Genomic DNA, 15,700 nt, shown 5'->3' on the forward strand with positions numbered 1-15,700 from the left:
TTAAATTTGTTATATTTGTTCCAATCCTTCAGTTTAAAGTTCTGAGGTAACATTACTTTACAAATCCAGCCTAATTAAGTAGGGATGCACAAATCCACTGTTTTTGTTTAGTATTGGCCAATACAGATCCAATAAAGAAAAACATTGTGGAATTTATTTAAAACGCTCCTTTTTCCCCCTTTTTTAAAACTTGTTTCTGAATACAGACATAGTTGTACTGAATTAGAAATTCATCTGATAATGCTGGACCAGTTCAGCACACTTAAATACACCAATAGTTTCACAAACTTAGTCTAACTTAAAAACAAAACACAACTTTAATTTGTTCATTCAGTGCAATTAGGATTGTAAATGTTAATGTAAAATAAATAAAGAATCTGGCAAAAATAGGTTAACTACTTTAGCCAAATATGTAAAAATAAAACTACAACTTTGCTGAGCCAAGTCTAATTCACACAAAAAACTGAAATAATTACATGTGGGCAGTTAAGAAATAATTGCAAAACATTGTGTGCATCTGGTCTCAAACCCACACTTATTTTTCCCAGGGTTGTAAATAGAGTTAAAACCTTCTCACCATCAGCTCTCTTTGTTCCTCTAGATTTTTCAAGAACATGGAAAACTCTTGCAAAGACTCATCTATAGAGGCAAAAAAAAAAACAATAATTAGAATCACTTATTCATCCCGTCTGTCTTTCTCAAACACATCTCAGCTGTGCTATGAGCATCAATCAGTTTCACAAAATATTATTGAACATCTGCTGCAAATTAGGTTTCCAGGAAGGATCTAAATTATTTAAGAGTTTGCAATAAAACAGCTTAACTAGTTAAATAAAATTAAATTACAAGCATTTTATCTTAATTTAGCATTAAATCCTACTTAAAATGTCTTAAGGAAAAGAAAATCACTTGTAATATGGTGTTAAGAAATTTATATCATACTTGTTTATTTTTTATATTGCAAGCAGCAGCTACTTGTTTTAATCTGTCTAGAAACCTGATTTAAAGTGGAGTAAAATTAAGATAAAATATTATAGCTGAAAAAAACAAAACAAACAAACAAAAAACTAGCCAAAAAATAAATAAAGGAAATTGCAGTGAGGGTTGAATAACTCTAGCTGTGGCTGTTCTTAATTGGCTGGTGGAAAAAGAAGAGTAAACAAACATTTGAAGTGCATTTCTATAAAGACCGTGACAAAACCAGTGGTTAGTTCTGTCATCACACGAGAAGGGAGAAACCACTCTCACCGATGCATTTCTCATCGTCAGTTTTTGCATCGCCGATGTACTCAAACTGAAACTCTCCCAGGCACTGGGCAAACTTTCGCTGAGCCATCCCGAGCTCTGAAAGGTAGTTGCAAACAGAACAAAGAAAAAAATAATAATTACAAAATATTTTAATAAGTGCAAGTTTATATAAAAAAAGTTACATTCACAGTTATAAGAACATACAACAGTACCTAAACTAAATCAAATATTGTGCCAAGAGTCAATGCTAGGAAATCATTTACAGTCAAGAGATTTAATGTGTTTGAAAAGTAGGTTTGATGTGTTTGGACCACAATGCTAACATCCTGTCTGACTATATTCTGCTACATCCTGTTAAGCACACATCTATGTACAGAAGATGACACCACAAGAAAGAGCAAACTTGGTATCTGTCTGCAAGCAAAATGTTACCAAAGACAGCTGTCAACATATTTACCATGTTATGCAAATTGTACCCATAAAAGCAAAAACCTCAACTTTACATTACCAAGTATGCCTATCCAACTCTATTACTACTGTGGTAGAGGACTTTGAACTTAATATTACGTTTTCTGCAAAAAAACATATTTACCACGAATAAACATTGTATCAATTAGGATTACAGGCTCTTTGTGTTATTTTTTAATAATGTAAACTACATTAACCTAAAGTATTGGAGAAAGTATACAATGTCAAACTCATCAGTAAATTTTAGGGCTCAACAGATGGCCGTTTTCTGGCCGATCTCTGATCTTTAAAAATCTTGACCTACTGACTCCAATCTTTGCAGATTTCGATGTTTTGTGTGGGATGACTATTGTGACCAGTCATCCCTCTCTCACAGCAGAGCAACAGCTGACAGTGGCTGATTTCCAGACTCTGCAGAGGCAGATAAGGTTGGTGCGTAAACTTGATTTTACGTGGACGCATCGGCCAGCCGATTTGTCAGTGAACCCATGGTACATTTTCAGCATAATTCCCAAAACCAGGATAAATTGCTAAAAAATTAAGAAAATACAATCTCACATCTTCTCAGAACTCCAGACAAACACACACACATATATATTATATATATATATATATATTATATATATATATATATATATATATATATATATATATATATATATATATCATGGCACATGTATTCATGTTCTTTGGCCTTTAAATCCCACTTTGGTTTACAGGACTGAGAATCTTTAACAAATAATTCCACTGTTTCAATTTATTTTTAATGTCATTTTTTTTTCTTAGTAGCATTGTTTTGGCTAAACATGTGAGAGATATGTCAGAGTCTGGAACTAGATGGGTGGATTTTATCTTAGTAATAACTTTTAAACCTTCTTAAGTACCCATTCAATCCTGGCCCAATCATCCGTCTTGGGTAATCTAATCGTACAAGTTTTAACACAACCAAAATCAACTGAGGAAGGCTTCGCTCAGAACGCCTTCAGGGTTCGTCTGGGATTATTATCTGCATTAGTTCAGCATTCTGAATGCAAGCCTGTGACTCCACTAAAAAAAGAAGAGTCATCATGTGGATATCTCTTGTAATCACAAAAATATTTAAAATGTTGTTTAAAATGAACATGCATACGTGACGTGCACATGTTCATGTCATGTGAAGAAAATGCTTCCAGCATTTGAAAATTTAAAAGGCTGTTACTGATAAAGTCAAACCATGCTTACCTATCAAATACAAAAAATAGAATAAAAATGCATATATTATTCTTTAAAGGTCTATATGCACATTTTTTTAAAATGGCTATGAATCAAAATGAGACCAAAATAATAATAGAGGTGCTGAGAAGTAGACAGAAAACAACTTAGTGAGTGTAACGACATCTGAATAAATCACATGATATATTCAGGAATTCAACAGTAACCAGTAAATCAAAGATGACTATCTTTACAAAACAAGACAAATATGTATGCCCTGGTAGAAACTCTTAGAGGATAGGCTTCCTAAAGTGTACAACCAAAAGGTAGGGCATTACTAGCTGCATTTTTGTTGATTATAATAGTTGTGCAAAAATAAATTTACTCATCAGAAACAATTTTGAAAAAAATTTTCAAAAAAAAATTATTTTCGATTATTTTCAGCCCGAACTGCCAGCAAGACATTGGCTGTTTTTCCATGGTGTTGTACAGTCAAAGTCTCCAGTTATAGTGAATTGTGCAAAGTCACAAATCATTTAATTCTCCTCCCAGGACAGAATCTAAAGAATAAACAGTGATATTTACTCAGATTTTAATAAATAAGTGTAAACACTCATGCTTAAAGCTGTCCGCTTATATCTAGAATCAGTCATGATGCCGGTTAATGTCAGGTCTGCAAAGTTCTTGTTGTACAGGAAGCTGAGAAGATTCCTTAACAATAGAGCAGCTTTGGTATTGCAGCATTTATAAGTATTTGTGTTTTGATAAGGCCTTTAAATATCCTTTTAGAGGAAATGTTTTGTGAGCACATTTTACCTCAGGGGAATTGTTGGCAAAAAGCCTGGCTATAAATATATAATCAACTCTTTTCAAGTAAAATCAGTTGGGATTTTTCTCCTCATCTTAACGTGACAAAAAAAAAAGGTCCACGTTCGTTCATTCATTAGATACAGATAACAAACATGATAAAACAATGTGATAATAAAACACATTACACTAAATCTTTTCTGTTTCTGCCCATAACCTTTGCCAGATCAGAAACCTGGTGAAGGTTACTGATCGATCTAAACAATAGAAAGCATTCTGGCAAACGTAAGTCTACCACCAGAGGTGAATATTGAGGCAGTTAAAAGATGGATGTATCCATTTTATCTGAAGCGACTGTAAATCCAAGAGGATCCAAACCAAACAGACAGCAGGAATCCAAACCGGCATGGGCGAGTCCATAAAAGGTGAGCCTCCTCTAATCGTTTTATTCACAGTAAGTGGAATGACGGCAGCCACACACAAACAGGTGACACTTTTTTTTGACAAACTGTCAATAAATGAAGTGAAAAGGCAATCAAGCAATCTGAAAGTAAAAAGTAGTGGTGAACAGGATCTGTAATATCTGATGATGTTTGAAATTTCTCTCACTCTTTTTTCACTTCTGTTCCTACGTCACATTTTTTGTGTTGAAAAGCAGAAAGTAACAGGTAAATGTTTATGAGGTACAAGTTCGTCCTGCAATCTGTGTGTTGCCGGTTCGTTTCTGTCGTTGTGTCCTTGGAGAAGACTTCACCTATCCTGCCTGATGGTGGCGATCACTGGTGTATGGCAGCCTCGCTTCAGACTGGCCCAGGGCAGCTGTGGCTACAATGTAGTTACCTGCCGTCATCAGCGTCTGAATGCATGGGTGATTTCACTGTAAAGATGCTTTGAATGCTTCACAGCATTCAAAGCATCTTTACAGCATTCAAAGCATCTATGCAATTGTCATTTCATTACAATTGCGTAGAGTTGAAAAGGGTGAAAAGCATCAGAAAAGCATGTTGTAGCCTTTGAGTTTAAAGTCAGAAAAGCAGCTGAAAAAGTCTTACAGTACTTGTATGAGTTGGATCATTGCTACTGTAGCGTATAGAGGATGAGGTCTTAGACAAAGCAGGAAGCAAGCATGGTCATTCCCATTTTAAATTCCCAATCAAACACGAGAGAGCACAGAGTCCCACGTGTTTAATACAATCTGATCTCTCCCACATGCTCCGCCCAGAACCTCTTATGCTGCCACCATGATAGTAAACCACCTGAAGGTCACTATGGATGTTATTGTGTATGCTTGACACAATCAGGAAACTGTCACACTCCATCACGTGCAATGGAGTTCCCATTGCGTTAATGTGTACAAGACCTCACCGACACTTTGTAAAGACCACATGGCAGATTTTAAGATTGTAATGCTGTGTGAAGACGTGATTACAGTCCTTGTTTCAGCCACCTTTCAGCTGCTTCACAACATGGTGAAAACATGTTTTGACATAATTACACTGAACCTTGACGCACTTTGCCAAAAAAAAAACATTAAAATGTCACACGATTGTGAATCAACACGCTTATGTGTCACTCGCCATGTTGCTGAAATGTGCCAGTTTTTTGTAGAGATTCATGAACAGTACAGTCATTGTGCAGAACAGACACATTAGGCAATACGTTGGGTTTTTTTCTGTTGCTGTCATTATGGTGAAACAAAGAACAACTTTGTGTTTTTGGCATTCTTTTTATAAATAAATTAAACATGGTTATTTTTCTATTTTATCAAAGACAGGTTTGAGTTTTACATCTCTGAACATTACTTAAGTGCATTCCAACAACACTTATGTAAATGGATAAACATGCTGGCTCTTTATGAAAGCCATATGCCCAGAGTGCACAAAACAGCCCAACTGCACCAGGGAGGACTGTTAAAATATAACCCAGCAATGAAACTTATGACATAAAACAGGAAGAATGAACATTACTTGATTTTTATGATGCTCCAGCAATAATGAGAATCAGACAACAAGCAGGGCAGGGGGAAACAGCAACTGCAAAGACAAACACAAATGTGCGAGAGACGGACAGGGAAGCCTCTCCAAGAGAAAAGAAGCATTACAAGACAGAAATACCACACACTCCAGGGCACACAGCAGTTCAAGGCAAAGTCTTCTTCGGATTTTTGCCTTTTAAAGCAAGGTATTTCGGAGTAAACCTGGGAACTGTCAAACTTGGCTAGTTTCTAGGCTGAACACCAGAGAGGCCCCAGAGTCCAGGCTTCGAAGCATGACTCATACAGACCCCACCTCATCTCTATCTGAAACTGAAAGCAACGTTCCTCTAAAAAAAAACAGCCCCAAGTCTTCACTTTTCACTTAAACATTAGTTTCCCAGAAAAGAGGGTTCTGACATATACACTCACATTCTAGTAGCTACAACAGAAGAAGGATTTTATTGATAAAAACTGAAATATACCAAATCAATGTTAACTAAAATGTGCAGCTTTAAGCTCTAAAAGCAAGTTGATGAAGTAAATGTTTCACAGTGCAACAGGCAAACTGATAAAGCAAAAAAAAAGTTGCATAGACCATATAATTCATTCTTAAATTACAAACCATGAATGCATATTTTGTGCAACAGGATGTGGTGATTTTTTTTGTGTTGATTGTTGAATTGACAGTAAACAGATAGAGCAGATGCTAAATGAATGCTCCATACCAGTTCAGTTCTAGCCTGGAGTGTTATTTATCACATGCTCTGCTCTCTTCATGCCTGCTGTGACATTGTGCTTTGATTACGTTTCGATTTATGCCCGTCTGCTCATACCAACAGCGTTACGAGACTTTCCCCATCTGTAGCCATGTTACAAAGTAAACCCAGCAGCACATTTTGGAATAATATTTACAATATGAGCTACAACAACATTTAATTTTCCTTTGGGATTAAAAAATAATTTCAGAATTGAAGTGATGATCAAACTTTTTTTATGAAACTATAGTTATAGAAAAAGAAAGTAAACCTGGTTTCAACACCAAGCATTTACATCTCGGGGAACAAAAAAAGGTTCTGCAATTATTTAAATCCAACCTTAAGATTTAAATCCACAGAAATGATCCATTAAATAAAAACACCACAGGCCTTAAAAAGCACAGCTCCATTAAACAATCTGACAAAAACATTCTCTGATCGGCTCAGACTGGTGAACAGGTCAGATAACGAGGACTTTTTGCTACTTATTAAACTCTGATTACTTTTTTCATCAATAAATGCCTCACGTATCAGAACATTATCATTTTAATAAAAATCCATTTGATACGTTGTGGCAGAACCTTCAAAGAGTTTTATCAACAAAAAAAACTCCCACAATCCTCAAGAAAATTAATATAAAAATGTGGACTAAATTCCCTCCATAATGATAACCTGACATATTGATAAACTCAAATATGTCAGGTTATTAATCTAGGTGGTTCTAGAGTTACTGAACCAGTGTTTAACTCTTTCCAAACATGTTTTATTGTCTAATTTAGCTTTATCTTTGCTTATTGAATACTGACAGGGTCAAATCTGCTGTGCGTTTTGTTCTCTTGACATTATATTTATTAACTTTTTAACTCTGTAAAGGTCAGAGTTTTAGAAATAATTTGCAAAATCCAACATATTGAAAGAGGGCGTAGTGTCTTATTCCCATCGTTTCATAATGTCCAGCTCTGAGAGCAGGAAACAGCATCCTATGTAATGGATGCTCCACCAAAAGTTTTTCCTAAACCTCAAACATAAAATGCAAGTCCGTGTCAAAGAGCAGCTGCTATTAAATACTCCGCAGTGTATTAATTGGCACTAGTAGGCGGGCTGTTTGTTATGATTTCTTACAGCATGATCAGATTTGCCACTGAGGTCAGAGCTGCCCTCTGTGTTTCCACAGTGGCCTTTCCACAGCACTTCCCGTTTCACTCTCCCCATCTCTTCCAGGCTGAATTTCTGCTCCACTCAACTCCAACCTTTGGCCCGGACAGAGCCGGCTCGAACATCCCCTCCCACCGTGTCCCTGCCCCCTCAGCTCCCTGCCCACTAAACATCCATTACTTCATTCATGGCTTCCTGATCCTCAAAACAAGTGTGCAGGGAGAGGCTGCAGAGTGCTGCATCCGGTTAGCCCTGACCAGGCGTTTGATTACAAAATCAGGATGGCATTTTAGAAAACATGCCATCCTGATTTTAGAAAACATGCCAAATGTGCGCAAAACATTTGTGCACATTTGCACCAAAAAAGAAGCAGGGCTTCTTTCTGCAGAAAGCGATAAAATCCTTTCCTCCCAAATGAGCTCACATCTTGAGCTAATGCAATTTTAATGAAAGATTGTGATGTGGCTCTTTGGCAGACCAAGTAATGTGATTACAGACAGGAGCAGGCTGCCAAAGCACACCCTGACAGGCTACTCTTAAACCTGTCTGCCAAGGAGAAGGGGACCATCGCATGACCGGCCTTTACAAAGACAAATCCACTAAATAAATTGCCAGTTTTCTTGAGAAAGTCCAGAAGCAGACCTGACAGCAATCGTTTGTTATGTCGACTTGAGGGTTTTATTGCAGCAATAACAACCCTTAAAGAGCAACATCAAACTATTAATGAGGATATTACTGCATTAAAAAAATATATATAATATGTTGGTTTCAGAAAACAATGAAAGGGTAAAGACAGGGGATGGAGGAAACCCTGTGAAACAGAAGCCCATCTGCATCGTTCTGTACAAGTGGGCACTTCCATGTCACGACTCTCTGGCTCAGGGCCGGGTTTCAAAGTTTCCTCCCACAACCAAGGACTTTCCATAGTGGGACATCCTCTCAGCTGTGGCAGCCGAGGGAGATAACAGCTCTGCTTCTCGCTACCCAAACACTAGCTCGCTCTGAGGTCAAACAAAAAGTGAAACACATTACCATGCAAATATGGTCTTGCACTCACAAAAGCCCCGAAATGAGTCAATATTTACTGCAGGAACACAGGTCAACACATTTATCTCTCTGCTCGGCACTTTAACTTATTTTTTAATCAACAAAAATGTCCGGAAACAGAGAATCACACCAATAAAAAACGAGCAGTGACATTGCAACAATCCGAACATGCAAATTATAGCATGCATTTAAAGGAGGAACCTTTCTGTTAATCTGGATGATCTCTGCAGAGGAGAAGCAACACGGTCACACGGGACTCTACAGCAGGAGCAATGTCCACATGGCAGGTAGGCTGGCGCTGAGCTCCACCCCGAGTGTGTGCAAGAACAACACTCTTATTTGCTTATACTCAACTCAAAATGACCCAAGGCTCGATTCACTAAAAGAAAGAGACTTATTATGAACGTCCCAGCCTGTGAGGAAAGAAATGTTAAAACCTGTTGAAGAGGTTAAACATTCAGTTCTTGCTCTTAAATGTGAGTATTATACTTATGTTTACAAATATTTGCTTTGAAAGACCTTTTAGTAATTTTGAATGAGGATGTGAGTCGAGTTCATGGTTGAGCAGCGACTAGGATCTGTGAAAAACCTAAAAACCAACAGAGGTTTAAAAAAAAGGAGAGAAAAGGGACAGCGGACTACAAAAAAAAAAAAACTCAATATGCGTGTTACAACCCTCACATTATGAAATTTGTCATTTATAAAAACATTGCAAATTTGAGATCTTCTGGTTGCGTCTTTCACTTTTTATTATCTGTCTAAAAATGTGTGGAGATTAAAACTAAAACTGACAATATACTGTAAAAACTGGAGAATAATTCAGTATTTTCTGGATTAAGATATTAAAGTGGCTTGGTTAAATGGTAGGTAGATCAAAATATTGTGTTCAATTGGATGCAATTTTTGGCCATTTGGACGGATGTTAGCTATTCTAAAACTCCATCTTTAGTGGATGAGATGCAGAAGCTTATGAAGTTTGGTGAGGACATTATAGAGGGTATGTAAAGTGGGTGACTGTATAGTTAAAGGTGGGAGGCTTACACAGTAAAACAGATGGCTAACACAGGTGGAGTGTAATAGTTAAAGGGAGCTGGTGAGTGGCTCAAGCAGATGGACAGAGAGTAACAGGTGAATGGAGGTATTGCTGATTGATGGACATTAAGTGGGTGTGTAAAGTGGGAAGATGGGAGGTCAAAGGGTAAAGAGGCAGGCAAAGTGGATGAAAAAACAAGCTGGGCAAAGTTAATAGACTGTTTGGTAGAGCTGGTGGCTCAATCAGCTGAACGGATGGGAAAGAGGGGATAAATTAACTGAACAGGTTGTAAAGTAGGTAGATAATTAGTTAAATGAGCTATAAAGTGGACATGTGGTTAGTCAAACTAGGTTTGTAAAGTGGTTGGATGGAATGTTGAAGAATTTAAGTAGAGTTGCTGATTGGGTGGGTAATGAAGGAGGGATATTTCTAGTTAATGCCAACATATTAAAAAGGTTCCGATCTGAGTTCCAGTTTTATTCAATAAAAATCTACCTGACATCATCTGGAAGCAAACAAAACATTCACCATTGCCATACAAAAGATGTTCATGGCATCTGTGTGTGGCAATGAAAGTACATATTTGGAAAATCTTAAGATTTCACATCCACTTTTCAGATTTAAGAATGACCTTCAAACAATTTGTTCACATCTTTCAAAATTAGGATTTTGTTTCTTTATAAGATGCATTGCTTAAGGGTTTGTTATCTATTAATGTTTCAAAAACAAAACTAAAAGAGAACGCAGTTCTTATTTCGAAAGCTCCAGCTGCTAAACTGAAAGGGGAAAAAAAACACGACAAATGTGTCACCATGAGAGCAATGAAACAATATAATGCAATGTTTTTGACATTTTTAGAGAAACTGTCTCAGCTTTGGCAACAACACTGACACAGAGAATTTAATGTCAGCACATAAGAAGATGAACATCAGTTCCTTCCTGAAACTTTAAGAGATTTTGCAATAGTCCCAGTGGGAGGCCATGACCAGAGTTTCCTATTCACCGACATTCTCATAAACTTTCACAAACCTAATGAGAATTTGAAGATGACGCATATCAGGGCACATTTTTGGAAACACATAAAACGGAAGAAGAAAAAGAAAAAAGGGAAGCTGGGATTACATATTTAAGCTACAGCCCCTTACAGCAGGGAATGCAAGACATGGCATGTCCTCCTGAAACGAGACACTATGCAACAGTCTGACACAAACACACTGAACCAATATCAGAATCCACCTGTGAATGGCAGCCAAAATCTGCCGTATCACTCCATGGGGGTTCCTCTGGGAGAAGTATGTTGCTGCAAAAGGAATGTAAAATGTTCGTAATGGTTATAGCGAGTAAATAAAATAGTGTCCGGATGATAAGCAACACCTTTTTTTATTAGAAAACATGAAAAGTTTCAGAACGTTAAAAACACAATTGCCACCATTTTTTCCTGTCACTAATAAAATTACTCTAAAATTGAAATGATGTGTCATACAAAATGAATAAGAAGTCATGTACGGTAATTTGAGAATGCCGAGTATGAAAACAGCAACTAGTAGCGGAGAATTGGATGATTGAAAAAGAGCAACAGCTGCTGCAGGCTAAGCTGAACATTTCCTAATCAAGTTACAACAGGAGTAACAAAGGATCATCTGCTGAAGGAGCGACGGGAAGCAAAAATATCTAAAAAAAAATGACGCAAGTGACTGGAGATTCTGAAATACACAGGTTTCACGTAAAGTGGAGAGCCTTCATTTTTTTTTTTTATGCCTTCATGTCTAACTGTTGTTGAGCTGTAAAAGCCGAGATGTTTGCAGTTCAACCAAAACTAACTGATAAAACAGTGAGTGTCCATGTGCTTAAAGAGATCTATATCTATACCAAGGTCATGGTGTCGGTGTGAAGTTTTCTGTCATGATGAAGTAAAATATACTACTAGCATCCCTAATTACCTTCTGTGACTAAGAACATTGCAAGTTTGTGAGAAATTTCACTTAACTGCATGCTGTGCTTCAGGCAAAATGAAAATCATAAGTCACATGTTTGGAGACACACTGCAGAAAGTTTTACAGAAGAAAGCATGGCTGATGTTTTGAGGTTATAACAGACCAGGATACGTAGGGCAAGACCGAGCCACCAAGTTTTTCCAGCATTTTTCCATGCACGATTAAAAAAAAAAAAAAAACAGGTTAAACTACCAACCCTGGTCCTGGTGGCACACTGCCCTGAATGCTTTAGATGTTTTCCAGTGTCAGAACACCTTAAATCAAGTGATGGCTGATTAACAGGATTTTGCTGAACTGTGATCATCTGAATGACGTCTGTTAAAGCAGGAAAACGTCTAAAACGTCCAGGGTAGTGTGCCATGAAGATCAGGGTTGGAGAACATTGAAAAGTCAAAGACATTTTCCAGTAAAGGACCAGTATAAGATGATATTGAGGTGTGCATCTTTATTTTCACAGTAGCTGTTTTTCCATTACAAATGTGAGCAGTTTTCTGCTAATGTAAAAAAAAAAAAAAAACAATTTCAGTGTTTCCATTAAATAAGTATCTAGTTTATATACTTTGGATCAACATTATTAGATTTTTTTCTTCTTTTGCTCTTTCCTTTGGTTTGTTCATTTCTTTGTATTTCCTTTTAAGTCATGTAAAGCACTTTGTATTATTGCCTTGCTGCTGAGAATGTGCTACATTAATAAATGTACCTTACCCAAAAAAGGAACAAAATTAGAATCACATGTGATTAAGTAGGTTTACACTACATCTTTAAAAAAACATGGCCATGCCATCATCCTCCAACTACTTCCTGTCGTCGTCGACTTTGTGGTTTGCATCAGTGGCAATATCTGACTGTTGATATTGTAATGTGAAATACTTCAATTGCAGTTTTGTTAAGCAAACAAATTTTGATGCGGCCAAAAAATGACTTCATCCTAGTGTCAAAACTTTTGATTAAAAAATTAGTTTTTTCAAAATTCCTGTGTTTCCATTAAGCACATTTATTTTCAAAATGCCAAATTGTGTAATTATAGGGCCAATGGAAATGCAGATGCTGGCAGTACAAATTTACGCAAACTCCACCAGAAAACCCAGCAATTAATTCTGCTTTGTGCATGTTTGGGTCAATGACATCACAACAGTGTGAACTGACTGGATGAAAAATGGTTTATGACCTTATCACCTCATACTTTTTTCTTCTGGTGTGTTCTGAAATGACATCTCAAAATAAACATAAACCAGCAGGATGTAATCAACTGTCGAACATGGGAAAAAAAAATGGATCAACACTAAAATCTTCCATCATTTGCACCATCATGTTGTACTTTCATGCACTTTTTTTTTTGAGTTTAATAAAAATCAAATATTAAGTTGGGGTGCACTGATTCCAGCCAATCACCCATTCCGATTTTGGCCAATGCCGATTTGTTTGAAATTTTACAAAATATAGCAACAAAATCATGCTTAATTTTCTTTTGCGTCTGAACCAAATACTTGTTTTATTGTTGTAGTCCTCAAAATACTAATAAAAAACAACAACAAATCTTCACTGGCAAGAAAAAGCCTAATTGGTTCAACTCTAATCCAGTCTGCCATAGTCCTATTCCAAGAACTTTCATGAGTTTTGCTGTTGCTAAGTTCAACAGATGACCCATATTGCTCAAGGTTTAAGCAGCAGCTTTAAAGCACACAAGTAAAGAAGCAAATAAACTGGAAAAATGACTAAGCTTTGATGTGTTGCTAATGATGTCCTCAATTATGGGAACTTGTTTTGGGAGGGTAGATCTGATGTTGAAGAGCTTAACAACAATTTACAACAAAATAGCAAAAGAAACAAAGTCACATCATGGCATTTTCTCCAGTAAGTGACAAACTTTCTATAAGGTGATTATTCTGCAGTAATTTGCCCAACAGCTGTAAGATGACATTTCACTCAGCATACCACAAATATTAAACAAGTTTTCAGGATTAGATTAAGAACAGCCATCTATTAATTAATGGCGTCTGTAACTGTTAGTTAATAATTGCTTGAAATTCAGTTTCATGTTACAGAATAAATACTGACACGAATAAAAAAGACAACGCCTTGATCTGATTAGATAAACATGACTACATCCATTAACACTAGTTGTACTGTCAGTCGAGCCACCTCATCAAAACATGATGTAGTAAAAGAATAAAGTTAGTTTTACTCTTAAGTAAAACAAAAGCTTGATTCCAAGCAAACTAGAAACTTACGTTTAGTCGCATTGATGAGGTTCTTCCCATCTTTGTAGAGCTCTTTGATGAACCTGTTGGTTTTGTCCAGCTCAGCTTCTTGTGCCTTGATTTTCTCCCTGAAGCTGGGACTGTCCAGATAGCACTCACTGAATTCCAGCGGGGTTAGTCCCATTTCTGTGACAGCTTCGTCTCCAAACGACGGGGGAGAAGAGGGGAAAAGAAAGGGAGAAAAAAAAGAAAGCTACGCAAACCCTGTAGCTGTGAAAACAAAAACGGTTGCGATCACACCGCCGCTGTTTTTTCCGGAGGTTTCAGGTCAGAATGATGGACCATAGCTTTGAGAGGTAGCAGAAGCAGCAGCTAACAGTTGTTAGCATTGTAACTTCTGACACGGCTGCATGGGTGTTGCTCCCCGCTCCACCGCTGTCAAATAAAATCACGAAGGGCGAACAGGTAGGACCGTTAAAAGGGTAACAACAACGCGCCTTTAAGTTAGAGACTCATTGGAAAGTCAATTAAAATATGTTTTTAGAAAGTAACGGGTGCGGTGTCCAGTTTTCCCTTTGTCCATTAAAGGAACTCCACCTAGTAAAGTGACAGATTGAGAAAGTCTGACATCTGAGAGCGTGTAGAAAACTTAATAAGGTGCGCCCCTTTACAGCCAGCCGGCGGTTGGCCCGGTTGAAGTCATGGGGGAAGTGGACGAGGGAGGTGTTTGGCGCATAAAATGTTTGATTTACATGCGTGGTTTCTCTTTTGGTTCTGCGCTTCCTTCCACAGTTTGGGGCTTGTCCTTAGTTTTGTGTCTGTGTGCAAATATTTGTTTGCACCCCTGTTATACAACCCATTCACGTACAAGGAGAACTAACAAACTTTATGCAGAAAAAAAAAACACGTAGCCTTGGATTCAACCACAGGCTACGTTTGCCCAGTCTGTTGCCTTTTTGCTGCAAGGCAACAGTAGTTGCTAACACTGTAGTTTCCATTCAATTAACTTTGATGAATCTATTTATATGTTTATTCTAGTGATAGTAATAGTGATCATTAGGGCAACACTGAACAATAAAGGCATATCGAGAACAAGCTACAAGAAAACCTCTTTCTCTCTCTCTCTCTCTCTCTCTCTCTCTCTCTCTCTCTTTCTCTCTTATTCTCTTCCTATATGTGTGTTTGTACGGAAACACCTCTGATATGTTTATATCAGTCACATGGTCGGTGTGGGTCTCTATCTCGAAATTAAGCGTAAATTTCGCCTTCCTTGTGCGGCGCCTTGCTTGCTGGCTTACAAATGATGCGCGGCCATGTTCAAAGAGTATGTCCAGGTCCGAGCGAATTCAGTCACTCGAATTTCCGTTTTGTGTTTGCTGGCGACTAACCATTCATTTATTTGTTCATTCAGTCATTCCGAGATTAAATATAGATACTTTAAATATAAAAAACTGCAACTTAACATAAAGTACTTCCCAGAAGGCTACTAAAAAGTAGTGTCAATACAGCTGTTTAGTTTATTCATCTCAGCAGTAAAAACACAAAATGACAGTTAATGAAAAGATACGTGTATGGTAGATAATTGGAGTAAGCACTGAATAATCATATAAAATCAAATATATAAAGTTGCATTCAAATTTGGATGCTGTTATTCTTGCAAAATATGCATAGACATGAAGGTAGTTCACTGTCATATTGTGCAATGTTTAATGTTTTATCCAATTTATAAGTTCGATTTTATAGACATTTATAAAACCAAACTGAAATAATATAGTGTGGCGGCATTTCACATATAAGATCTGTATTCATGTTAGTATTATTAGAAA

The 15,700-nt window shown here is 37.1% G+C and overlaps 1 protein-coding gene across 1 annotated transcript in view; it reads right to left on the reverse strand.

Annotated features, from left to right (window-relative positions):
• The window catches only part of arhgap10 (Rho GTPase activating protein 10), a 56,954-nt gene extending 42,427 nt beyond the window's left edge, over nt 1-14,527 (reverse strand). The window contains exons 1-3 of the mRNA XM_014999844.2: nt 13,905-14,527; nt 1,249-1,344; nt 578-639 (exon numbers count right to left, since the gene is read on the reverse strand). Coding sequence (XP_014855330.2) covers nt 578-639; nt 1,249-1,344; nt 13,905-14,058 — 312 coding nt within the window. The 5' untranslated portion in view covers nt 14,059-14,527. The remainder of the gene's footprint in view (nt 1-577; nt 640-1,248; nt 1,345-13,904) is intronic.
• Nucleotides 14,528-15,700: the final 1,173 nt, after the last annotated feature.

This window comes from Poecilia mexicana, unplaced genomic scaffold (genome assembly GCF_051168715.1).
Source record: "Poecilia mexicana isolate PSO_F unplaced genomic scaffold, ASM5116871v1 scaffold_1, whole genome shotgun sequence".
Classification (NCBI taxonomy): Eukaryota; Metazoa; Chordata; class Actinopteri; order Cyprinodontiformes; family Poeciliidae; genus Poecilia; species Poecilia mexicana.